This window comes from Trachemys scripta, chromosome 1 (assembly GCF_013100865.1).
Source record: "Trachemys scripta elegans isolate TJP31775 chromosome 1, CAS_Tse_1.0, whole genome shotgun sequence".
In the NCBI taxonomy this organism is placed as follows: domain Eukaryota; kingdom Metazoa; phylum Chordata; order Testudines; family Emydidae; genus Trachemys; species Trachemys scripta.
In genome coordinates, this window is record NC_048298.1 from 121,914,148 (window position 1) to 121,939,409 (window position 25,262).

Genomic DNA, 25,262 nt, shown 5'->3' on the forward strand with positions numbered 1-25,262 from the left:
ACTCTCTAAAATTTATCTTCATCATTTCATCTCCGGACAATTGAGGCTTCAATAATGGGTTAGCTATTCATACTTTGAAACAATTATCTGAAATCTGGTTAAGATTTTCAGATGTGACACAAAAAAAGTGCAAGATTTTGAAAAGTGACCCTTGACTTTGGGTGACTCAAAGTTTAGGTGACCAACCTAACTTTAGGTGCCCAACTTTAAAAAGGGGCCTGATTTTCAGAGTGCAGGTGTGCAGCACTCTCTGAAATGCAGGACTCAGGAACTTTTTTAAGGCGTCTCCGGTTGGGCACCTAAGCGTTGGTTCACCCGGAATCACTGGTCACTTTTGAAAACCTTTGCCATGCATGTGTTTTGTTTTGTTTTTGTTTGGTTCCTTGGGTTTGGTTTGGTTGTTTTCTGTAAAACAAAAGTGGCTTGTTAACAAAAACATTTCTAAGTACTGTCCTCAAACATTATCCTTTGGCTTATGTACTGCCTTCCTTATAGGAGAACGATTTCTGCTATTTCAATCAGTGTACTATTAAACATTCTTGCTAATCAGGGGAGTGATAAGAAGCACCAGAAATGCCTTCCATTCTCATCAAGCCAGAATCTATTATGTTTAAATATTAGTTGCCATTTTCCCCTTAATTTTGGCAGCTGTGCTTGGGTGGCGGTTTGTGGGTGTGTGTTTGCAAGAGGCTTTGAGCCTGATTCAGTAAAGCTGATGTGAGGAGGTGTGAAATACAACCCCTCAGAATGCCTCTGCTCCAGCCAAGCCCATTGCTCATGAGAGGATACTCATCCTTCGGGAGGACAGGCAATGACCCTGTCTCTGCCCTGTGTCAGAGTACTGTGGGAGGCCACATTTCATTTTCCCAAGGTTCCCTATAACAGTAGTTCTCAAACTGTTGTACTGGTGACCCCTTTCACACAGCAAGCCTCTGAGTGTGACCCCCCTAATAAATTAAAAACACTTTTTTTTATATATTTAACACCATTATAAATGCTGGAGGCAAAGCGGGGTTTGGGGTGGAGGCTGACAGCTCGCGACCCACCAGGTAATAACCTGGCGACCCCCTGGGGGGGAGATTTGAGAATCTCTGCCCTATAAGCTTTGCCAGTGAAAGCTTTAGAAGAGAGCCACTCAAGTCAGTGCTCTTTCTGGTCAGCCTCACCACACACCTTTTTCTGGCTGTGTCACACACTTTTGAGCCCATGCTGCCCCCTCTAGAAGTAGAGTTGTGGCTACTTCATGTGCCAAAATGAGCTGTCCGGCAAAGTTTCCTTCATTAAGTCTTCTGCTTTTCAATGAACCTCAAAAGCAGTGCGTACCGACTCACCAGCCAGCGCATGTTCACTAGCAACTAGAAGCAGCATAATTGAACAATACAACTTCATTAGAGCTCACAAAATTTGCATTAGATTAAAATAACTTAGGTTCCTTTACAGGCATTGTCTTCAACTGCTTATTTGCTGCTGCAGCAGTAAATAGGGCTGAATACTGACTAAACCGATTGGACTGAGAAACCCAAGGTTTATAATCTTTATAATCTGATAGCCAAGGGGGCCCCTCTGAGGGCAAAGGAAATCCAAAGAGAGGTTTTCTTTGACTGAGCTGGCACTGACTGCCTAATCAGTGGTTAATACTGGCTGGGTTCTGCCATGGAAAAGCCTATAGTGAAATGAACATATATTCTCCTTGGTGTTAGGGAAAAAAGGGAAAATGAAGAAGTAGGAGGTAGTGAATAAAATAAGCTAAAATATAAGGAGGAGGAGGAGATGTTTCTTACAATAATGAAATCAACGGTAAATCCAAGATGAGAAACATGATTAGGAACAATCTGAATTAGTTTTTGCAGTAATAAAGTATGCAGAGTAGCTTGCCATTAAGTAGTGCTCAGTGGAAGGCGCAATGTTTCATCTTGAATTAAAAATCCCTGTTTTTTCAGATTACAGCAGGGCTTTCCTAATGAAAGAAACTTTGAAATGTTTTAAATCTGAAAGTACTGAGCTTTCACTTTTGTTAGGACATTTTTCCCTTTCCCACATTGGCTAATTATTCAGAGATACAGTATTTGTATTGATTTAGCTCCTTCTTCCCAGACCTTCTCAATGGGATCCACTTTTGAGAGAGAGTTTGGTTTGAACACAGGAACAAATGGGAGCCAAAAACCCCTTACTTTTACTCCTGACTCCGACACTAACTCTTTTTGTTACACTTCGGGGAAGCTACTTAACCCTCTGTGCCTCAATTTCCCTATCTGCAAAAGAGGGATAATAATGTTCATCTCCCTCACAACTGGGTTTACAGTTGATGCAGTTAATGAATGAATGGTTGTAAAGCACTTTGAAGACTTTGTGTTTTAGTACATTTATTTATTTTCATTAAATGTTTGACAAACAACTTAATTTCAGTCTATGGGTGTTTGCAAATTGTTCACTTTGGGAACAATTTTCAGAAGTACCAAAGTGACTTAGATGCTCAGAAGTGATTTAGGCACTTAGAAGTTTAAATTCCCTTGACTTTTAGTGAGATTCACATGGTACAGTTTCTGTTCACTGATTGTTTGACTGGAACTTTTTGAATAGGAGAATTACAAATAGCAATTACCAAATACTTGGGTGTACTCTCACATACCCTTCTTTGCATATGAGTTCAGTATTTATTTACAGACTAGCAATTTCCTAAAAATGTGCACAAACAAAAACACATTTACACACCTTTGTTTGGAAATATCAAGTGAAAAGGATGGTGGTCAAAATGAACAGGTGGTCAAATTTCAAACTAAAGTTAATCAATAGAGCTGGATGAGAAATAGTTTTCCCGTGAATATTTTCAAGAGTTAGACATTTTTTCCTATAATGAATCAGGATGAAAACTCGAAATCTTGAAAATATTCAAAACCTGAAAAATCAGTTTTATTTTGAGGCAATCAAAATGTTTTGTTTTGATAATTTGTATATATTTCATTTTCGGTTTGGCTGTTTTTTCTTTGATTCACTTTTTCCCCCAGACCAATTAGTTTAAATTTTTAAACAAAAAGTTGTGTAATACCAGAAATATCTCAACCTTTTTTCCAGTCAGAAAATTTGGTAAACCCGACCCTGTTGTACAGACAGTTTCACTTATGATGAATTGGCATTTTTCAACAAAAACATAATTCATAGGAAAAATTCCTGACCAGCTCTTTTTTTTTGAGCCCAGGTTTGCAGTAGTTCCTCAGCTCGACGTACAACTTTTGCTCATTGGAAAGAGAGGTGTTTAATCTTAACTACATCTGGTTTTAAAACAATACGAATTACAGATTTAGGATGATACTTTCAGATTTGCTGAGCACCCATAACACCTATTGAATCAGTGAGCAGCTGTGGGTGCTCAATAACTCTGAGAATAAATCCTGTCCTGTCAGAGAGCCATTCAACAGCCCATGTGCAATGAGTTTGTTTGGTCTCAGGCTAGTTACACAGTGGCCAGGAGTCCATATCTTTTAAAAAAACACCCCTTCTACCTTGGTGCTAATTACAGTGCGGGTTAGGAGCCTCCGCAGAGAATCAAACAGTGAATAGGCTAGAACGATACTTTTAACCTCTTTGGGGTCCCTTTACTTTAAGACATAGTGTTGGGGAAGCCGGAAGCCGACCCTGCTCTTGTTTAATAAGAGATTAGTTCATCCCTAGTTATAGAATACAAAGTGCCATGCCCTTGCCTTTCTGAGGAAATTGATTGGGCAAACAGAAGAACATAGGTGTTCTCCAAGTGTGAGGTGGAACGTCCACTCAGCTGATTTTACCGTTGTTCTTGCGAGTTCATTCTCCCTTTCAGTTAGTGTTCTTTTGGCATTCTACTGCAGTCTGTGGTAACTGTGGGATGTATAAATATGAGAGATCAGTGCAGCCTTTGGCAAGTCTCCCAAACAGGCCAGCATGGGCTTCCTGTCAGAAACATTCCTATCTTCAGCAGCTCACAGCCATGCTGCTTCTTTGGCTTTTGTGATAGGTCTTCACTGCCATGGTGTGTTTGAATGTGTTAATTCTCAGGAAATGCTTGATTAGTCTTTTGTTTTGGATACAAATAATTTTAAATTATCACAAGAGCTTATCTTGAAAAAGTGACAGGTGGACAGCTTTGGAGAGCCATGTTACACTATCTTTACATTCACCTTTGTTCAAGTTTCATTTCTTATAGTACAGTATCTTTTTACACATGCATATACTTTTGTGTGTAGGTCAGCTTCAGATTGTGTTTTTTATATTTTAACAAAGGCCAGGGCATTAGGGGAAATATTTGTATTTTCAGCATAGAATGTAATCTCCAAACTACAGGGAAACCAGTAACAAGTACATTTCTGTCTTGTTACTTGCATGCTTACCTGCATTGCATATCCACCTATTAAACCCAATGAGTAGTCTAGATTTGGTGTTCTCCAGCCTTTTCATTCATTTTGTGTGACGAAGTCTATACTATAGGTGCTACAGTAGCAAAGCTACAGCTCTGTAGCTAAGCCTCTGTAGCACCGTAGGAAGAGGTTTTTCTGTCACAGTAGGTAATCTGCCTCTCCAGATGGTAGTGGTTAAGTTGATGGAAACATTGTCAGCCTTGCATGTCTATTTCAGGGGTTAGGTCAGCATAATTGTGGTGCTCAGGACTGTGAATTTTTCACACCCTGAGTTCCATAGCTATGTCGATATAACATCTAAAGTATAGACTTGTCCTAAGAAAGAGCCCCGCTTACTGACCTACCTTTTTTCTCAACCCTCTCTCCCATCTCCCACTTCTGGATTCACAAACTGTTTGATTCTGCAGATACAGGAAGGGCTCTTTAAACCATTGGTGGCTCATCATGACTCACAGTTTGAGGAAACAGTGACTTAGGCTAATTAGTCTGGTACTTCACAGAAGCCAGCTAGCAGTTGAAGAGAGATAGAACGCAGTCCTCCTAGTGTACCCAGATTAGACAGTGCTACGCTACCACACTAATTTACAGAGCTCCACATATAACACTGGGAGGCTTTCAGTTCTTGCTGCAGTTATGAAAAACAAGCTGCTTGCTGCCGATTCAGCCCTGTCATGAAAATAGCTTAAGCTTTTTAGGGACTCAGGATGTCTACTCCTCTACTGCAGTCTTGACTTGGACACGTTACAAATTTCTACTCTTCTCTTAGGTAACTGGAATCCTCAATCCTCCGACCCCCTAATACCCCCCACAGTTCTGGACACATTACTGGTCCTCTATTCCAAGGGTTGGCAATCTTTCAGAAGTGGTGTGCTGAGTCTTCATTTATTCACTCTAATTTAAGGTTTTGTGTGCCAGTATTACATTTTAACGTTTTTAGAAGGTCTCTTTCTATAAGTCTATAATATATAACTAAACTATTGTTGTATGTAAAGTAAATAAGGGTTTTAAAATGTTTAAGAAACTTAATTTAAAATTAAATTAAAATGCAGAGCCCCCCCAGACCAGTGGCCAGGACCCGGGCAGTGTGAGTGCCACTGAAAATCAGCTCATGTGCCGTTTTTGGCACGTGTGCCATAGGTTGCCTATCCCTGCTATATTCTTTGCCCTCTGCCCACATCCAGCACTCCTCTGGGGTGGGAATCCAGCCCTCCATCCTAGCTGTCATGGCATAGGAGTGTCAGGTGGGGGACTGGATGAAGAGAAGTTCACCCAATGAATCGTCTGTCTTTTCAGAAGTAGGAGAGAGCAGGGAGCAGGGGAGACATGAGATCAAATGGCTATGCAGAGGGAGTGCAGATCTCCTTTAACTAGCCATGGCCCAACAACAACTGGAGGAGCCAATTCAGACTTCCCAGCTCCTGCTCTTCTTGTGATGTGGATACTTTTGTCCATTACGAACTGAACTGAGATCATCAACTTATGTCACATAGGTCACCAAACGCCTATCAGATGGTAAAGACTTGGTCATTACCAGCCTGGATTTTATTCATACTGATGACAGACTGTGTGCGTGCATTTGTGTGTGTGTGTGTGTGTGAGTGAGTTTGAAGCTGAAGTAAATTGCAATAGTTAGTGGAGCTACACTGATTTACACCAGCTGAGGAACTGTCCCATCAATCCATACGTATGTGCAGTCTTTCTGAAACTGCAACCTCCTGCAGGGTAAGCATAGGTGCCAACTCTGTGGGTGCTCTGGGGCTGGAGCACCCATGAAAAAAAAATAGTGGGTGCTCAGCACCCACCAGCCACCCGCTGATCAGCTGTTCGGTGGGCCCTGCCAATCAACTCCTCCCTTATCCCCCCAGTACCTCCTTCCCACCACTGATCAGCTGTTCAGCGGTGGGCGAGAGGCGCTGTGGGGAGGAGTGGGAGCGGGAAGAGGCGGAGGAGGGCGTACTTGGAAGAGGGGATGGTGTGGAGCCTTGGGCGAGGGGCGGAGAGGGGGTAGGAAGAGGCAGAGTGAAGGTTGGGTCTTGGGGAAAGTGGTGGAGTGGGGCGGGGCCACGGGGCCCAGGGAAAGCTGAAAGTCGGCGCCTGTGAGTGTAAGTAAATGTTTGGATTTTTTTATTTAATTTGTGTGCTGCTCAGATACACCCACTCGCATGTTGCGTGCGCGTATACAGTAACTCCTCACTTAAAGTCGTCCCGGTTAACATTGTTTCGTTATTAGGTTGCTGATCTATTAGAGAACATACTCATTTAAAGTCGCGCAATGTTCCGTTTTATAAGATTGTTTGGCTTGCCCCATTCGGCCCGCCCAGCACTCCTGCCAGGGAGCAGGGTCGGGGTGCGGGGGCTTACCCACCTCCACCCACCTGGTATTCCAGCCAGGGAGTGGGCAACCCCCCGACCCAGTGCCCATGCCCCAACCCCGCTCCCCGGCTGGAACGCCGGGCCGTCAGAGCAGGGCAAGCCCCCACGTCCTGACTCCGCTCCCCAGGAAGGGGTGCCAGGCAGGCGGAGCGGGGCACGCCCCCGCCCCCCAACCCCACTACACCCCTGCCTCAATCAAGCTTCACAGTCGTCATTAGGGAGTCCAGTATTAAATTGTTTGTTTAAAATTATTTAAAACTTACACTGTATATGTATATAATGTCTTTTCTCTGGCAAAAATTTTTCCCCTGGAACCTAGCCTCCCCCAATTTACATTAATTCTTATGGGGAAATTGGATTCGCTTAACATCGTTTCACTTAAAGTAGCATTTTTCAGGAACCAAACTACAACATTAAGCGAGGAGTTACTGTACTCACACACACAACACGTCTTTCTTGCACACCATTCTCCCACTACCTGACGCATGAAGCCACTTTGAAGTTAAAGGGAATTGCTCATATTCTGAAAGAGAAGAATCAGTCCAGGAGCTGTTGTGATGTATGAGGGAGAAGAAGCCATATCTTTGTACCTCTACACTTAGAGTGCATCAGTAGACTAAAACTGTTTTGAACTTGTACATTCAGTAGTATAAACAAGTGGGTTCTCATTTGGGCTGAAGGTTACAACATTATTCAGCATTGGGGAGTTTATCTGTACCCAGCAAGTGCACTGATGGTTCAAGAAACAGATGGATTTTGTTGTCTTTTTTGGGACTACGGTTTGGTTTCTTACTCTGCTTTGCTCTTGTAAATATTTTATTTACAGTCCCAAAATATTATATAGATCTAAGTTTAGTGCATTGAAAGACTTGATAATGGCTTAAAAAAGTACCAAAAATGAAAATTGTGTGTAGCATTTTGTACTATCCTATGGATAATAACATTTGGCATTGGCTTGTGAGGAGGGCCGTCATGTTGCGAGGATGAGATAGCAGACAGTCATGAAGATCATTAGCTAGAACCAAAGAGGATCTTATGTGCCATTGTGCCAGTGGCTCATGGGCCTGTCTGGCTTTGTATGTATCCCATTATCAAACTTCTGATGCATGCGGTTTGCCTGTATTTTGTATTCTTAATACATTTCATATTGTTGCTAAAAGCATAACCAATTGCTTGACAACACTTGCAGTGTAAGTGACCAAATAACCAACCATAGCCAAATTTATTGTGTAAAATCAAAGCAGAATTATACAGAAAGGAATGAGTTAATAGCACACCAATCCTTCTGAGAAGCTTGTTTCTTGCAGCATGCAGTTCACCTTACGCAGAAGGTGTGCTTTGAAATATGTATTCAAAACCACCTCCTTTATACCAGACCAGTTTACAAGTTAGAGGTCTTTCTGTGTACATTACTGAGTTCTAACCCACCAATTTGTACTAGTTCAGTACCTTTCTTATCTCTTGTTTTCTTCCTGGTACTATCAGCCTGTGACAATACCTCCCAAGCTTGTACCAGTGCAGAACATTCACATATCTTGTCTTTGTATTTTGTATTTTCCAGTGCCAAAGCTGACTTCAGCTTTGCAGGGTATTGTGGGATACATATCTCTTGCTATAAGTAAACAGATTTGTGGAAAAATTATACTACCATTCAGTTAGTGCAGTGGTTCTCAAACTTTTGTACTGGTGACTCCTTTCACATAGCAAGCCTCTGAGTGTGACCCCCCCCTTATAAATTAAAAACACTTTTTTATATATTTAACGCCATTATAAATGCTGGAGGCAAAGCGGGGTTTGGGGTGGAGGCTGAAATCTCACGACCCCCCATATAATAACCTCACGACCCCTTGAGGGGTCCCGACCCCCAGTTTGAGAACCCCTGAGTTAGCGTAGCTTTCAGACATCTGTATATGCAGTGTAGTTGTAGCTGTGTCAGTCCCAGGATATTAGAGAGACAGGGTGGGTGAGATAATATATTTATTGGACCAACTTCAGTTGGTGAGAGAGACAAACTTTCAAGCCACACAGAAGTCTTCCTCAGTTCTGGGAAAGGTACTTAGGCTATGTCTACACTCGCACTTTTGTCGCTAAAGCTTTTGTCACTCAGGAGTGTGAAAAAACACCCCCCTGAATGACAAAACTTTGAGCGATGAAAAGCGCCGGTGTGGCTAGCGCCCCTCGAGGGTGGTTTTATTTTGTCGATAAAGAGCAGCCACACATCGTGACTTACAGTGGTGCAGCTGCAATGGCACAGCCGCGCCATTGTAAGGTGCACTGTGTAGATAGACATAGCCTTAGAGTGTCACTGCTAAAAACAAGATGGAACAGATGGTTTATCCTAATTAGTTAGCAGATACTCTAATATTGCCCAAGTGAAACATAAGTGGTGCATAGTCCTTGTGCTACTCTTACACAGACTGAACTTTACTGTAATGACAATAAGTACTGATACTTAGCAGAGCATGGGCAACATTAACATTCAGAATTTGCTGCTTTACAGTGATGGCAGAATCTTCTATTCTAAAGGTGCTACAGTCGCTGCCGGTACCTGGCAGGGAATGTTGATTTATTTTTCTTAAATTTAAACTTTGTGATGTATGTGCGAGATGCTCAAGGCAATATTAGTGAACGTAAGCGCATGCTTCAGAAACAGGTACACTGCTACCTCGATATAATGCGACCCGATATAACATGAATTCGGATATAATGTGGTAAAGCAGTGCTCTGGGGGGGCGGGGCTGCGCACTCCGGTGGATCAAAGCAAGTTCAGTATAATGCGGTTTCACTTATAGCGCGGTAAGATTTTTTGGCTCCCGAGGACAGCGTTATATCGAGGTAGAGGTGTATGTTATAAAAGGGATTGCGGAATACATTTTATAAAGCATTTCCAGTTTAGGTTGAATGGTTAAAACGTGAGCTGAGATTACCCCAGTATAGCAGCATTTTACATAAACGGAATTACATAACTAAGTGTGATTTTAAATCAATATAGAAAGCCAATGCAACCCCCATGGGACACTCATAGTTTGATTTAAGCCAGATTTATTTCAGGTTGGCTTAAGTCAATTATGACCACAAATTGCCGCAAACACAAGTAAACCACTCTTAAACTGACATGAATCCCCACACAGCCTTTTTTACCTGTTTAACTAAATTGGTTTAAAATCATGCCTTTAATTAAACTGATGTGGCTTTCTTGTGTTGACAAAGCCTAAGTATTCTGTTCAGTGTCCTTAATTAGGGCTTGCAGAACTTTTCGAAGAGAAATAAAGAAGTTAAAAAAGATTAATATAATACCGGAAGAAAATGATGATAAAAATACATTGAAAAAACACCACAACTTACATATTGACAGGGGTAAAGTTTTCAAAAGTGTCTAGGTCGTATTTTAATAGGTGACAGAGGCTTACACTAGCACGTTTGTCAGCAAAACATAGTTAACATTGCTCGTCGGGTGGGGAGGTAATTATGCTGGCGGGAGAGCAGCTACACAGGAAACCTTACAGTGATGCAGCTGTGCCGCTGTAAGGTCCGTAGTGTAGACATAGCCTTAGTCATTTAGGAGCCTACGGGCTAGAAATTGACTGTCATAGCTAAAGCGGAATAACTACTGCTCTGTAGGCATGTTGGTATAACTCCCCTGTGGGGACACAGTATTCTGGAATAAAAGTGACTTTGTTCCAGAATAATTACTCCTCCTTCAGTTATTTGGCTATAACTATGATGGTCATTTCCCTGTGTAGACAAGTCCTAAATCTCGTCGTAGTCACTGAATGCCCAAAATGAAATAAAGGGAATCCAATTCCAGGTAGTTCAGGCTGCTTCCATCGTTCTAATCCTCTGTGGGGGAAATCAGCCAGTAGTAGCATGTGCAAATAATAGGAACATTGAGGTTTTGTGGATACCTGCTTTATACAGTCACTTTCATACTCAGAGCACTTCACAAACAGCTACTCAGTCTACAGATAATAGCCCAGCTTAGGAGTGGCCTCCAGGCTGTCACTCAGAGGCAAACAAAAATCTTCTCCCTTGAGCCACTGCACAGGGTAGATGTCCCTGTGTTCCCTGCATTCTGGCACTGTTCACTTTTGCTTCCTGCCAGGAAGCAGGACTATAAAAAAGGGGTCAGACCCCCACCAAGCTCACAGAGCAAAGCCAGTGTACTCCAGGGGGAGCAATCTGCTCCATTTGATGGATAGAGCAGGTTGTATTCTCTTTAGTGCAAGGACGAGTCCTGGCAGACTGTCTCTGGTACTCCTCCTGGGGTGGAGGAGGGGCATGTAGAGAGTCTTGTTTCATTTGAGAGAGCGCCCTCTGTGGAGTAATAGACCTGTTGAGAGTCTGGCTAGTAAACCCTCCCCCTCATTCAGAAAGGATCTCCAGAGAGAGAGGGAGAGCTGTAGCAGATATTTTAGTCATTCCACTCTACGAGAGGATGTCAGGGAACATTCCAAAGTACATTTCCGAACCAGAAGAGCGTGTAGAGAGTGCTGGTTTTATTCACTACATTAATTGCACCTCACATATTACTCCTAATATTAAACGTGGCCACGTCGCTTCACTATGTACTAGGGACATTTAGCTGCCAATTTTCCAATGATTGTAAATTGAGTGTGTCTGTTCAAGCCAGCCAAGATCAACTGTATTGGATTATTAATGTGTACGTGTGAGGAGAATTCAAACAAGGGGTACTTAACATCTTGAAAATGCCATCAAATGAGTAGCAGAGGGAGAGTGATGTTTTCTGTTTTGGTCTGTTTATGCATTTCTGCATGGCTGGATCATATGCTCACTATCCCGAACACATCATTTTTATTTTTCTTTCCCCCTGCTGATGAGGCCAGAGCTGTTTAGCTGTAGGTCTTTTCACTGTTAAACACTGTGGCTGTCTCTCTACTATGAAAATGAACCAGAGTTTGAGAGTGGTTGCCACATCTCCTTCCTCCCAGTGCTTCACCCTCAGCCTGCACTCAAAGTGTTTGTCTTGTGGTGGATCTGACTTCTACACAGGGTCAGCCATGCTTAATACTTATTAGTAGGGCCCTACCAAATTCACGGTCATGAAAAACGCATCACAGACCATGAAATCTGGTCTCCTGCTGTGAAATCTGGTCTTTTGTGTGCTTTTACCCCATATTATACAGATTTAATGGGGGAGACCAGCGTTTCTCAAATTAGGGGTTCTGACCCAAAGGGGAATTGCAGAAGGGTCACAAGGTTATTTTAGGGGGGAGGTGTCTGATATTGCCACTCTTACTTCTACCCTAACTTCACAGCTGGGCAACCAGAGAGCGGCGGCTGTTGGCCGGGCACCCAGCTCCGAAGACAGCGCCCCGCCAGCAGAAGCACAGAAGTAAGGGTGGCAATACCATCCCATCCCACCCTTACTTCTGCACTGCTGCTTTCAGAGCTGGGCGGCCGGACAGTGGCAGCTGCTGACTGGGGGCCCAGCTGCGCAGGCAGCAGTACAGAAGTAAAGGTGGCAATACCATACCGTGCCATCCTTACTGCTGTGCTGCCGCTGGTGACGGCTCTTTCTGCAGAGCTGGGTTCCCAGCCAGCAGCCACCGCTCAGTTCTGAAGGCAGTGCTGCCACCAGCAGCAGCACAGAAGTAAGGGTAGCAGTACTGCAACCCCACCCTACAATAACCTTGCAGCCCCCTTACAACTCGTTTTTTGGGTCAGGACCCCTATAATTACAACACCGTGAAATTTCAGATTTAAATAGCTGAAATCATGACATTTATGATTTTTAAAATCCTATAACCGTGAAATTGACCAAAATGGTCTGTGAATTTGGTAGGGCCCTACCCATTAGAGCAAAACATCTGAGATATTATCTAGACTTTCTCCAGTAGTACGTGTATCTCTCTCCACTTGCTAAAACAGGTGTTGAACTCTGTTGGCCCAGTACACACCAGTAGAGTAACTGTTTTCAACACTAATTTGGGGGGAAAGAAGAAATCCCCAAAACCCGATTTTGATGTCTGCTGTCAAACATGGCTCATTTTTCTGATGCAGAATCTGCTGTCACTGGAGCCTTTTCAACCATGTAAAGGAACCAAGCACAATTTTAAAGCAGGTAGCCGGTTTTTTTCTCCACATAGTATATACTGTAAACTGAGTTATTACTTACAGGACTGGATGGTAATTATGCCTTTCTAAGGAGGTGGTGTCAAACATGGTTCTAACTCTGGAACAATAGTGTGGATATGTAAAAGTATTATTGAACCCATCTGAAAGTCCAGACAGGGATGGCAAGTTGTATGGGCTCATGGTGCCCAGGCTCCAGCAAATTCAGGGCCCGGGGGCCTGGCTCCACCAATGTTCGGGTCTCTTCCCCGGCCCCACTTGCTGCCCCCACACACCTCCCCCGAGTGTCCCTGCCTGCCCTCAGCAGCGGGCAGATGGCCCCTGCAGCTGCACGCTGCACTCCCTTGCCAGCCGCTGCTTCTGCTGGCTACAAGGGAGTGCACCTGTGAGGGAGGCTCATGGCAGCCCTTCCCCCCTCCCTCCCGTAGGTGACTCCGAGTCGACTCCGAGGAGGGAGGGCTTATTCTGGTTGGACCTGGGGAGCTTGGATGAGTGTCATGCTGGGGGGACTGGGGAGGGCCCCCTTGCCCTCCCCTCCACTCCCCTGGAGTTTGCTGCCGCCAGCAGGGAGAGGGCTGGGGGAAGGAGTCCTCTGTGCCCCCCTGCCCCAGCCCCAGGGCAGCCTTCCTGCTGCACCCCAAACTCCTCATCCCTGGCCCAGCCCCATGCCCCGAACTCCCTCCCACACTCCGACCCTCTGTCCCATTCCAGAGCCCGTATCCAGCACCCCAAACACCCTCCCACACCCCCTCCTGCAGCCCAACCCCCTGTCCCAGCCCAAAGCCTGCACCCAGCACCCAAACTCCCTCCCAGAGCCCACACCCTGCACCCCAACCCACTGTCCCAGCCCAGAGCCTGCACCCAGCATCCAAACTCCATCCCAGAGCTCGAACCCCTCCCGCACCCAAACTCCCTCCCAGAGCCTTAACCGTGGGGGCTGGGGAGGGGAGGGACACAGACTTGGACCCGTTCTGGGCAACTCCAAAAATTATATAAACCTGCCTCCCATGTGTCCAGATGAGCTTTACTGCTAGTTTGTATCGGGTTTTTGATGTTTAAATTTCTCTCATAGGAACTTTATGAGTATAGCCCACATCCAGCCCTGCTTCACGAGGCAACGAGCCTCCTTGTTTACTAGCTTGTCAAATACAAACTAGTACACTTAGGATAGGCAGATTTGGTCCCAACTTTACATTCTAGAACTCAGAAACTTGTCATTTTTCGATTGTACCAGAGACACTATAGTGTGACCTGAAGGAAAATCCGCTGCAGAGTTCTAAAAAACAATGCTTGCTAAGTCAGTGGTCAAACCAGAAACACAGGGTGGAGGTGTGTGTGTGCGGTTGTTTTCAGTTTTCTAAAATCTTTTCCATCAGATATTCTAAGGGTGAAATTCAACTCTGTGACCCATGGTGATGGTCTGTTAGTACCACTGTGGATCTCTATTGCTATTGCAGAAATGTCAGTGGGAGTTTGGCATGTAGAATAGAGATGCACTCTGCAGCTTAGGGAGGAAAATTCAGCCCTGTGTTTTCAGACAAGCTGTGAGGCTTTTAGCCTGGTGCAAAATCAAACAGGAAGAGCTTCACTTTGTAGTTAGATTCCTCTTTTGCTTGGTAGGGTTAAGAGGGAAGAAAAGTGAAACAGTGATAATTTTGAAGAGCCTGTTCCATAACGACAATAATCATGTGCTCTTATAATAATACTCAGCTCTTACATCCACTGATCTTAAAGCACTTTATGGAAGTGGGCAAGTATTACCCCCACTCTAAATATGAGGAAACTGGGGCCCAGAAGCTAGCCAACGTTACACAGTGGTAGATCCAGAAATAGAACCCAGCTCTTGTGACTCACAGTTAAATGGCCTATCCACTGGGCCAGAATACTTCTCAAAGGCGAAGTGTGCTACTAAAATCCTTCCTTTTTCCTCCCTGCAAAGGGAACTAAGCTGTTCAGACATGTTTGTTTCTGTCAGTGTAAAACTAATGTATATGCATATTTTTCTGTCTGGGGTGGAAGTGATTACTCTCTGTGTATTTTTCATTTTTAAAGATAAACTGAGACAGTTGCAGTTGAATTTAAAACCCTGGAGCTATGTCAATTTACATCAGTTGAGAATTTTATATTTCTTTACTTGTTACTTTCATTATTAAAAATGAAATAATTGTAATAATCTCATTAACATTTTGCATTAATCCTATTTGTTCATATTGTGCATTTGTATCCATCTGGAGAATTAAACTAACCAAGTACCTTTCATTTTTATTCAGCCTTTAGTTTAATTTAACCAACCGAGTCACTTTCAGTTTGTGGCTCTCTTGCTGTAGCACGGTGCTGCCATGTTTGGGTTGCAAAATTCAAATATAGTTGGAAGAAGATGAAACTGTCCAGACTGTGTGCAGGAAACTTCCTCCTGCTCTTGGGCAGCGGCACAAAGGCTATCTACAATAGCATTCCCTGTGTTTCCCAGCCTCTAGGTAGGGCAGGGACTGTTTACTTCTGCTCTTCCCCATCCCCAGGAGTAGGATCCCCAAAAGAGGACAGGGAATGGTGGGGATGAATCAGTCTCATAATCCCCCTCTCCCATGACTCCCCTTCACCCGAACCAATGCGTAAAGCAGGGCTGGGGTGTTTGGGGGGGGAAGCAATTTTCTCTCTAGGATGGAGCATATGGTACACACACCCTTGTTGTGCAGAGATTCCCCAGAAGAGAGGCACAGTTTCCCCAGTGTTCCTCCTGGGGTAAAGCTGTTTGGGGCAGAGATGTAAAAGCCACAGACTGGACCGACATACGTTTATTGTTTTAACCAGAATATTTTCATGAGAGAAGAGCTGCATTTTTCTCCATGTTAAACTGATAAGGAGAGCCTTCTGTGACAGCGCAAATGGTCACCTTAGTAAGAATGACTCTATTAGGGAAAATGGTGTCAAAGGGTTGTGGACTCATGTGGCAAAACAACAGGAGGAGTAGCTGATAGATATAAAGTCCATCTACATTTTGAGCTGGAGGTATAATGCCCAGCTCAGGAAGGCATATTTGTGCTAGCTCTGATCTAGCAGTGTGCTAGAAATAGAAGTGTAGCTGCAGTGGTGTGAGCAACAGGAGGCCCACATACAATCCTGTCTGAGACACTAGGTATGTACTCAAGTGGCTAGCCCCTCCCACTGCTTGTGCTGCCATGGTTACACTCTATTTTTAGTGCGCTAGCTCAATCAGAGCTAGCACAGGTTTGTCTACCCAAGCTGGAAATTACAGCTCCAGCTCGAAGGGTAGACATACATTTGAGTTACCTTTTCAGCTTTGTCCTCAGAAACAAATTCTTTAAATTGTGTTGCACGCCTGATCACATCAGACTCAATCTGAACCCTTAATGTATTTCAGGACTGTATTGGACTCTGATCCTTATTCATCTGAGGGCAGATCTACACGTAAATGAAGGTGCTCAACACTGACAGGAGAGAGCTGACCCGTCAGCAGAGTTAATCCATCTCCATGAGAGGTGGTAGCTGTGTTGGTGGGAGAAGCACTCCTGTTGACATAGCACTGTCTATACCGGGGGTTAGGTCGGTGTAACAATGTTGCTCCGAGGTATGAGTTTTTCACACCCCTAAGCGATGTAGTTATACCAAAGTAATTCTGTAGGATAGACCTGCCCTGAGTAACCTTTACATGTGGAGTCCTCTTAAAGTCAGTGGGACTCCTAAGCATCACTAGTGGGAGTAAGAGCTGCCAGATAAGGCCCATAGTGTTTTGCAAATTTTCAGATCAGCCCTTCAGATTTGGGCAGTCATGAAAATTATGATAGGTGGCAGCCTTAAGCAGTGTGAATTAATGTTAAGTACTCACTTACACTTCTAGACAGAGCTTAATGAATTTGGAGGTTTCTGCTTTGTGCGCAGTCGATGTTGATCACAGCAGAAACACACAGGCAACACTGACGGTCTCTATACAGCCTTTGCATACAAGAGAAGTACAAGTGGAATTCAGAGTGGGTGCTGGGAAGGGATTATACCTGTACCTGGTTCATCACTACTTCTGTTGATGGCTAACTTTCATAAACATTAAATATCACCTAATTTTTTCAGCTGGTTTTCCTCTACCTAGGGCAGGAGCATAAATCTTGGAAGGGGAGGGGAAGGGAGTAGCAATGAATTGGTCTGTGTTACTGATGCTTTTCTGTCATAGTACTGTTATTTTTCTTAAGAAGAATGAATGAGAGATGTCCAGTGAAGTTAGCCAAAAACCCATCAGAGAAGAGAGGTGTGTCCATATTTTTTTCTCTGAAAGTCTTTGAAAACTCTAAGGATTCTTGTGACTTGAGTAAATATATTCTAGTGAAATAACATTATGTTTATGGTCTGAACTTCATTTTGTGTTTAATCTTAAACCACTGATTATTGGTAAAGGAATCAAATAACCATAGTTTAAAAAAATATATATCAATAATACATGTGTACCATCACCTAACTTATAGTAATATATTTCCTCTGTGATGGGGCCTTTATTCTTGTGATTAAAATATATAGGCCTACATTTTCAAAAGTGTCTAGAGCTTTTGGGTACCTCAGTTTTTGGGTGCTCAAATTGAGACATCTTAAAGGGCCCTGATTTTCAGAAAGGCCATCTGACTCTGGAAATCAGGTCCCTTTAAAGTGTCTCAAGTTGGATACCAGACATCACTAGCCACTTTAGACCATGAGGTCTCTGGGAACTGATGTACAGCTTATCATGGACGTGGTTACATTTCCAGCGTATGAGAGTAATAACTCATTTCCTAATTTCTGCTTGCAGTATCCATAATGGAGTAATAGCAGTGTTCCAACGTAAAGGGCTCCCAGACCATGAACTTTACAACCTCAACGAAGGAGTTAGGTGAGTAACGCAATCAGAGAGAGAGACGTTGCAGCACAGTTTTTAGAAAACTGATGTTGTTGGCCAGTAATCGTTGCTGACAACTTCCACAGTGAGGCCTTCTTTCTTCAGTTGTTTGTATTGGAACTGATAAAGAATATAATTAATCTGTCCTTATTGGTTAGGTGTTGGTTCCTGGTCAGCTGTATTTACTGCAGGACTCTTGTCTGCACATCAGAGGGAAAAACTAAATGTAGTGACCTGCCTGTGTCATGGAAACAAATATAGTCCTGTCTCAACCAGTCTGGAGCAGTCTAGATGACATTTAGAAAACAAGAGTGTAAATCCAGAGCAACAGCATTGACTTTAGTGGAGTTACTCTTGAGGATGGAGTGGAGGTTAAGGATAATCTAGGCATGGCCCAATATCTAAACAAATACTTTGCTTCAGTCTTTAATGAGGAGCTTAGGGATAATGGTAGGATGACAAATAGGAATGAGGATATGGAGATAGATATTACCACATCCGAGGTAGAAGCCAGACTCAAACAGCTTAATGGGATGAAATTAGGGGGCCCAGATAATCTTCATCCAAGAATATTAAAGGAACTGGCACATGAAATTGCAAGCCCATTAGCAAGAATTTTTAATGAATCTGTAAACTCAGGGGTTGTACCGTAAGACTGGAGAATTGCTAACATAGTTCCTATCTTTAAGAAAGGGAAAAAAAGTGATCCGGGCAACTATAGGCCTGTCAGTTTAACATCTGTAGTATGCAAGGTCTTGGAAAAAATTGTCAAGGACATTGAAGTTAATGGTAATTGGGACAAAATACAACATGGTTTTACAAAAGGTAGATCGTGCCAAACCAACCTGATCTCCTTCTTTGAGAAGGTAACAGATTTTTTAGACAAAGGAAATGCAGTGGATCTAATTTACCTTGATTTCAGTAAGGCATTTGATACGGTTCCACATGGGGAATTATTAGCTAAATTGGAAAAGATGGGGATCAATATGAAAATTGAAAAGTGGATAAGGAACTAGTTAAAGGGGAGACTACAATGGGTCGTACTGAAAGGTGAATTGTCAGGCTGGAGGGAGGTTACTAGTGGAGTTCCTCAGGGATCGGTTTTGGGACCAATCTTATTTAATCTTTTTATTACTGACTTTGGCACAAAAAGTGGGAATGTGCTAATAAAGTTTGCAGATGACACAAAGCTGGGAGGTATTGCCAATACAGAGAAGGACTGGGATATCATACAGGAAGATCTGGATGACCTTGTAAACTGGAGTAATAGTAATAGGATGAAATTTAATAGTGAAAAGTACAAGGTAATGCATTTAGGGATTAATAACAAGAACTATTGTTATAAGCTGGGGAGGCATCAGTTGGAGGTAACAGAGGAGGAGAAGGACCTCGGAGTATTGGTTGATCACAGGATGACTATGAGCCGCCAATGTGATATGGCCGTGAAAAAAGCTAATACGATCTTGGGATGCATCAGACGATGTATTTCCAGTAGAGATAAGGAGGTGTTAGTACGGTTATACAAGGCACTGGTGAGACCTCATCTGGAATACTGTGTGCAGTTCTGGTCTCCCATGTTTAAGAAGGATGAATTCAAACTGGAACAAGTTCAGAGAAGGACTACTAGGATGATCCGAGGAATGGAAAATCTGTCTTATGAAAGGAGACTCAAAGAGCTTGGCTTGTTTAGCCTAACCAAAAGAAGGCTGAGGGGAGATATGATTGCTCTCTATAAATATATCAGAGGGATAAATACCAGGGAGGGAGAGGAATTATTTAAGCTCAGTACCAATGTGGACACAAGAACAAATGGATATAAACTTGCTATCAGGAAGTTTAGACTTGAAATTAGACGAAGGTTTCTAACCATCAGAGGAGTGAAGTTCTGGAACAGCCTTCCAATGGGAGTAGTGGGGGCAAATGTGGCTTCAAGACTAAGCTTGATACGTTTATGGAGGGGATGGTATAGTGGAATAGCCTAATTTTGGCAATTAATTCGTCTTTGACTACTAGCGGTAAATATGCCCAATAGCCTGTGATGAGATGTTAGATGGGGTGGGATCTGAGTTACTACAGAGAATTCTTTCCTGGGTGTCTGGCTGGTGAGTCTTGCCCACATGCTCAGAGTTTAACTGATCGCCATATTTGGGGTCGGGAAGGAATTTTCCTCCAGGGCAGATTGGCAGAAGCCCTGGGGGGTTTTCGCCTTCCTCTGCAGTGTGGGGCATGGGTCACTTGCTGGAAGATTCTCTGCACCTTTAAGTCTTTAAACCATGGTTTGAGGACTTCAATGGCTCAGACACAGGTTTGATACAGGAGTGGGTGGGTAAGATTCTGTAGCCTGCATTGTGCAGGAGGTCAGACTAGATGATCATAATGGTCCCTTCTGACCTTAAAGTCTATGATTCTATATACCTTGGTCCAGAATCGGGTCCACAGTTTTCTTTTAACAACAGATTGGCTATTAATATTTTTTTTTCAGATTGCTCTTGCATAATGTGCCAGGCTATTTCTTTTAATTAGTTTAATGATAAACCTGCTTCATACATTTTGCTCAATTGATCATTCATTTTGCTGTGCTTGGAGGACAACAGTTGCTGATTCATACCAGAGCTGATTGAGGGCACATTGCAAAATCTAGACCAAAAGCGTCTGTCATAAACAACACATCAGTAGTGCAAAACTTGGGGTGTAAAACAGTGCATACGGTTGCTTAGAGGTTGGAAATTCCAGTTATGGAAGCATCCTCAGGGCTCCTGACCATTTGGAACTTATTCCCATGGCTGCAGCAAAACACAGTCCAAAATTATCATCGGTTTCAGGAAATGTGTACACCTTTCCTTTGTGAGGCTGTATTATGCCTTTAAGGCACTAACTTGTGTTGGGGGTTTGTAGAGACCTTAACCAGTGGGAGCTCCAGGAGTAACACAAAGCAAGCCTGGCCATTGGGTCACCCCGTAAGAGGATGCAGTGTATACTGGCTGGGATAAGAGGGGCAGGTGTAGCACCAGCCTCTGCACGCATCCCTCAAAGTGGCTAGCAGGATTATCCTCGCACAGTCCATCAGTGTGAACAAGTGCCAGGTGGTGCCCGGTCATGGCAGGAGAGGGTGGGGGATGAAAAGAAGGAATGATTCACTGCACATCCGTCCATTGTACATGCAGAGTCTGCTCCTTGGAACTGCAGAATCACCAAGCATAGTCCAGTTTAGTCTTGCATAGCAAGAGCTTTCCTGCAGGCTTCACTTGTCAGAAAACATGAACAGATTAAAAAGCCATGGTTGGGCTAAAACCCAGCTAGCCTCTCCACTTTTATGTAGAGGTTTGCTTCCTCTTAGGCTCCAGGTTAGATTGACCATTCTCTAACAGTGATCCTCCTTTTCAGTGAGTACCCGGGAATTGTTTTTTATGAAGCTCCTGATATGCCCAATGATCCTTCATAAAAACACTGTTGTGAGGGGAATATAAGTGGCTTGGAGGGTTGTGCAGGGGTCGGGAAGATCTGTATCAAGAGGAAGCATTTGTGCAAACGCCAACTGCTAGACAGTCTCTTAAGCAGATTAGAACACATTTGTGCACATAGCAGCAACAGCTGTCTCTTCTGAACTGTCCACTTTTTGACTTAACTACATTTTTCTACTGCACATGGTCAATATGCAGTTTTTGAATCCTCGTGACTATTTAAAATCAGAATTTCTTTTTTCAAATTTACTTAAGCACAATGAGGACTATTTGCATGCCTCGGTTCAAAGGTCATTCAGACATTATTGCTGTAGCTGTGTCCAAAAATTGAAATTAATGTTATTCTGAAGTGGGACAAATGTAATCACCCTCTCACAACCTCAGACATCGCTGCATTTTTTCCCCCCACAAAAAATGTTACCTTTAGGCAAAGACTGAGCCTGGAAAATTTCACCTCAGATGCTGTATTTTCTTCACAGTTACAAGATAATAAGAGAAGTTATTTTCCAACTATAAAGAATGCAGTTTCTACTGGCAATTATTGTAATTAAATCATGAAAAGAATTGAGTAGCATCATAACACAAATATTAATATGTGGGGAAATAAGTTATACCTACAACATTTGTGCATTTTCCTGTTGACTCCCAAACCCATGTGTGCAGCATTAGGGCTTGTGATTAATATGATTTGAATAAGATATATCTTTGCAACATTACATCTTTCATACCAATATGGAAATATTTTCCTCTTAGCTCAGTATGTAAAATTTCTGTTCTCCATGAGTTGCAGTTTTTCCCTCGCCAAAGTCACCATTACATTTGACACTGATTGGTCTCTGGGTTGGCAGTCTTGGCAGACTATGTAGCAAGTCACTAGCAGAACCAGAACTAGAATCCAGGTCTCCTGATCCCCAGTCCCACGTTGTAATCCTTGGTTCTCAACCTTTTCCATACCGTGATCCCTTTTTTCATACATCCTGGGACTCCCCATCCTATTCAGCAATATGGGAAGAACTGGGTAGGTCTGACTGCCCTCCCCTTCCCCCAGATCCAAACTTGCCCCCTTCTGATCTGGGGTTTTGTTTTGGGTCAGCAGCACAAAATAAATGTTGTTGGGGTTACAAATGAAATGCATGCTAGGGTGATAAAGCAGATGGTTCCCCAAGGTAAGTAGCTATAGCTATGAGTGCAAATACATTCTAAGAAAATGATAACCCACTAGTGCTCTGTACCCTGAATACTGCTATTAAAGAACCATAGAGGGCCTGGCTTCATTTATACCAAAGCTCCTTTCCACCACCATGGAATTATACAGATACCTTAAAGAGGGAGTAAATTACATTTAGGGCCAAAGGGACTGATTTTACTTCACTTGCACTATTGTAAATCATGAGTGACTCTAGTGGAGTTACATCGTTGTAAAACAAGTTTAAGGGAGGGAAGAAATAGCTCCAAAATATAATTGATTTACATCCTGAACTCCTTAACACAGCTTTTATTCAGTCCTTATCAGTTGGTTCAATGGGAATTTGGCTGAGAAAAGATTTAAAGTAATGTCCCATAATTATTATAGTCACCTTAATTTTCAGCCAAGTTAAAAAAAAAAGTCAAAATAAAGAATTTTTAACAAAAACCTATATATAGAATCTCTCTGCTTAACTCTTCTTTTATCTGTGACTGTGTGATATTAATAACCATACAGTGGAGACCTGCGGGAGTTCTCTTTCCCCATTCCTTTAGTCGGATGTTATTATTTACACTCCTCAAAAATTAAGGAAGAAATAGAAGGAAGAGGAAACGGTGAGGAAGCAGGATATCCAGTATTAAAGATGATGTATATTTATAGCTGCCTCTCCTCTGAGCTTCAGGAAGCTAATTGGATACAAGAAAGGCAAATTTCAGCAGCATTTCCTCAGTTGTTGAAAAATTTTGTACCTGATAAAAGAATCTCTTTCTTCACGTCTTTCATAATTTAATAGCTAATAAAGTTAAGGTCAGTTATAATAATGAACTAGATTTTTTTCATTCTGAGTAGCATTTAGGAATTAATTTCAAAGTCAACCAAAGAAGAAGCAACATGAAGATATAAAAGTGTATTTTATGTGAGTTGATATTAGCATCTTAATTTGTAAAGTCTTTAAACAGACAGAGTAGATTTAGAGCCAAAAAGATACAAGCCTCATGAGTGCAAAATGGCTCTTGGTAAAATGAGAACTGTTTAAAAATCAGTTCTCATATCCGATCAGAAATCTCATTTTAATTTAACCTGGACTCCATCACAGAAGTATGTGTAATCAGACATAGCTATTCAGTACTGACCATTGCCCGTGGCCTGATGGATTGGTACAACATATTTTGTTAAAGAAAAGAAATACATTTTTGCAAACAATTTTGTTGGGTTCGGTTCTGCTTTGGATCACTTATTAGTAAGCATGGGTACTGAGAACATTAAACACTGATGTTCTAACGCTTCTCAATGACCTCAGCATTTCATTGATAATTGAAGTCAGCAATAAAGTACCCGTATTGTTAGAGATTCAAAGGGGAGAAAGCACCCAGTGCTGTCAGTTCTGCCTCTACCCTGTAAGCAGAGGTGCTAATACATCCATAATGCTGCTTGGTATGCTGCATTTCACTGCTCATGTAAGTGCAGATTGTGTACTTTTTAGCTTTATTTCTTTCTCATTTGAACTACTAAGTACCAAGATTTTAGTTCATCAGAGCTTAGGGTTAGTTTTCTAATCAAGAGAATGCCATTTTATAATCAACATTTGTTTAACTCCAGTAATTAGCCATCACATCTAATGATGGTATGAAGCCATCTATGTATTAGCTATTTACAAACCACCGAATAGAGTCAACAAGGAAGTTGGGACTGGAGTTTAAAGAGCCAATAACTTGAAGGGAAGGTGGAAATAAAGCAAGAGATTGCTATATAACAATGTCCTCCAATATTCTTTTTCTGAGCTGTGATACCAAGGTTATATTGCGGAGCGAGGTCTGGAGTGGCGGTGTCTCTTTCATATGAGAAATAAAATCTCTGTGGAAATTTACAGCCCTTTCATTACAGACTAGATTCAGCCAACCTTACTTATACTGAGTTGTGCCTTATTCCATGACATGTCCCACTGAAATCAATGGGCCTGCTTGGGAAGTAAGCTACTCACCAGGAGGCAGAATCTGGCACTATGCACCATTTCAACAGTTGAGATGAATTGAGATTTTTGTGAACAACCTCTAGATTTGAAGGTCAAGGTGTTGTAGGCAGAGGGTGCTCAGTAGAGGGTCCTCAGCTGCAGGATTCACTTCCCATGTTCATCCAACAAATCCTGGGTCTGTTGACCTTCAGAGCACTATTCAAGGTTTATCTACTCACCTAGGTTGAGCTTTTGAAAGCCGACTAGAGGATTTGAACATACCATTCCCATTAATTGTAATGGGAGTTGCATGACTAAATCCCTTAGCTGGCTTTGACCATTTCGATGCTAGACTGTTATCTGAAGGAGTGTGTCTGAGTCGGTTGAGTTTCTAGGGGAGAGTTCTTTTCATGCTGAATTTTGTCCAGTTGGGCTCCCTTGAAAATCCCACTCCTTGTTTTCATTTTTTAATTTCATGCGTTCCTAACATGTCTGCACAGAGTGCACCAGGGTCATGATGGGCATATTCTTATCAATATAAAGAAGTAATACACATGGCCCCATGCTAGATGTTGACATGCTCCTTCTCGTAATGGCAACTGTCTCTGCACGCTGCAGGGCAGAATGTGCTGAATCTTGTGGTGTTCCACAGGTAAGTTTCCATCTCCTGTGGGGCGTTTTGGGAAGGAGGATAGGGCGGAAGAGGGGCATATAGAGGGGAATGGTCTACTGGGCTTCAGAAATAGGGCATGTTTTTTAAAAAAAATTAATTATTATTTTTCAAGGCCAGAAGAAGGAAACAAAGGGAAGGGAAAGGGGACCACACACAACAAAGTGTCTGCATTCATATATAGTGAAACTTGTCTTGTACGACCACAGTAGGGACCAAAATATTTAATTGAGGTGGGTCTTTAACCAAATTTCACATACA

General features: G+C 42.7%; 1 protein-coding gene across 4 annotated transcripts in view; it reads left to right on the forward strand.

Annotated features, from left to right (window-relative positions):
* Nucleotides 1–25,262, forward strand: part of PRR5 (proline rich 5) — a 149,433-nt gene that overhangs the window by 65,954 nt on the left and 58,217 nt on the right. For all 4 annotated transcript variants that reach the window (XM_034783889.1, XM_034783862.1, XM_034783881.1 and 1 more), the window contains exon 4: nt 17,647–17,727. In XM_034783889.1, coding sequence (XP_034639780.1) covers nt 17,647–17,727 — 81 coding nt within the window. The remainder of the gene's footprint in view (nt 1–17,646; nt 17,728–25,262) is intronic.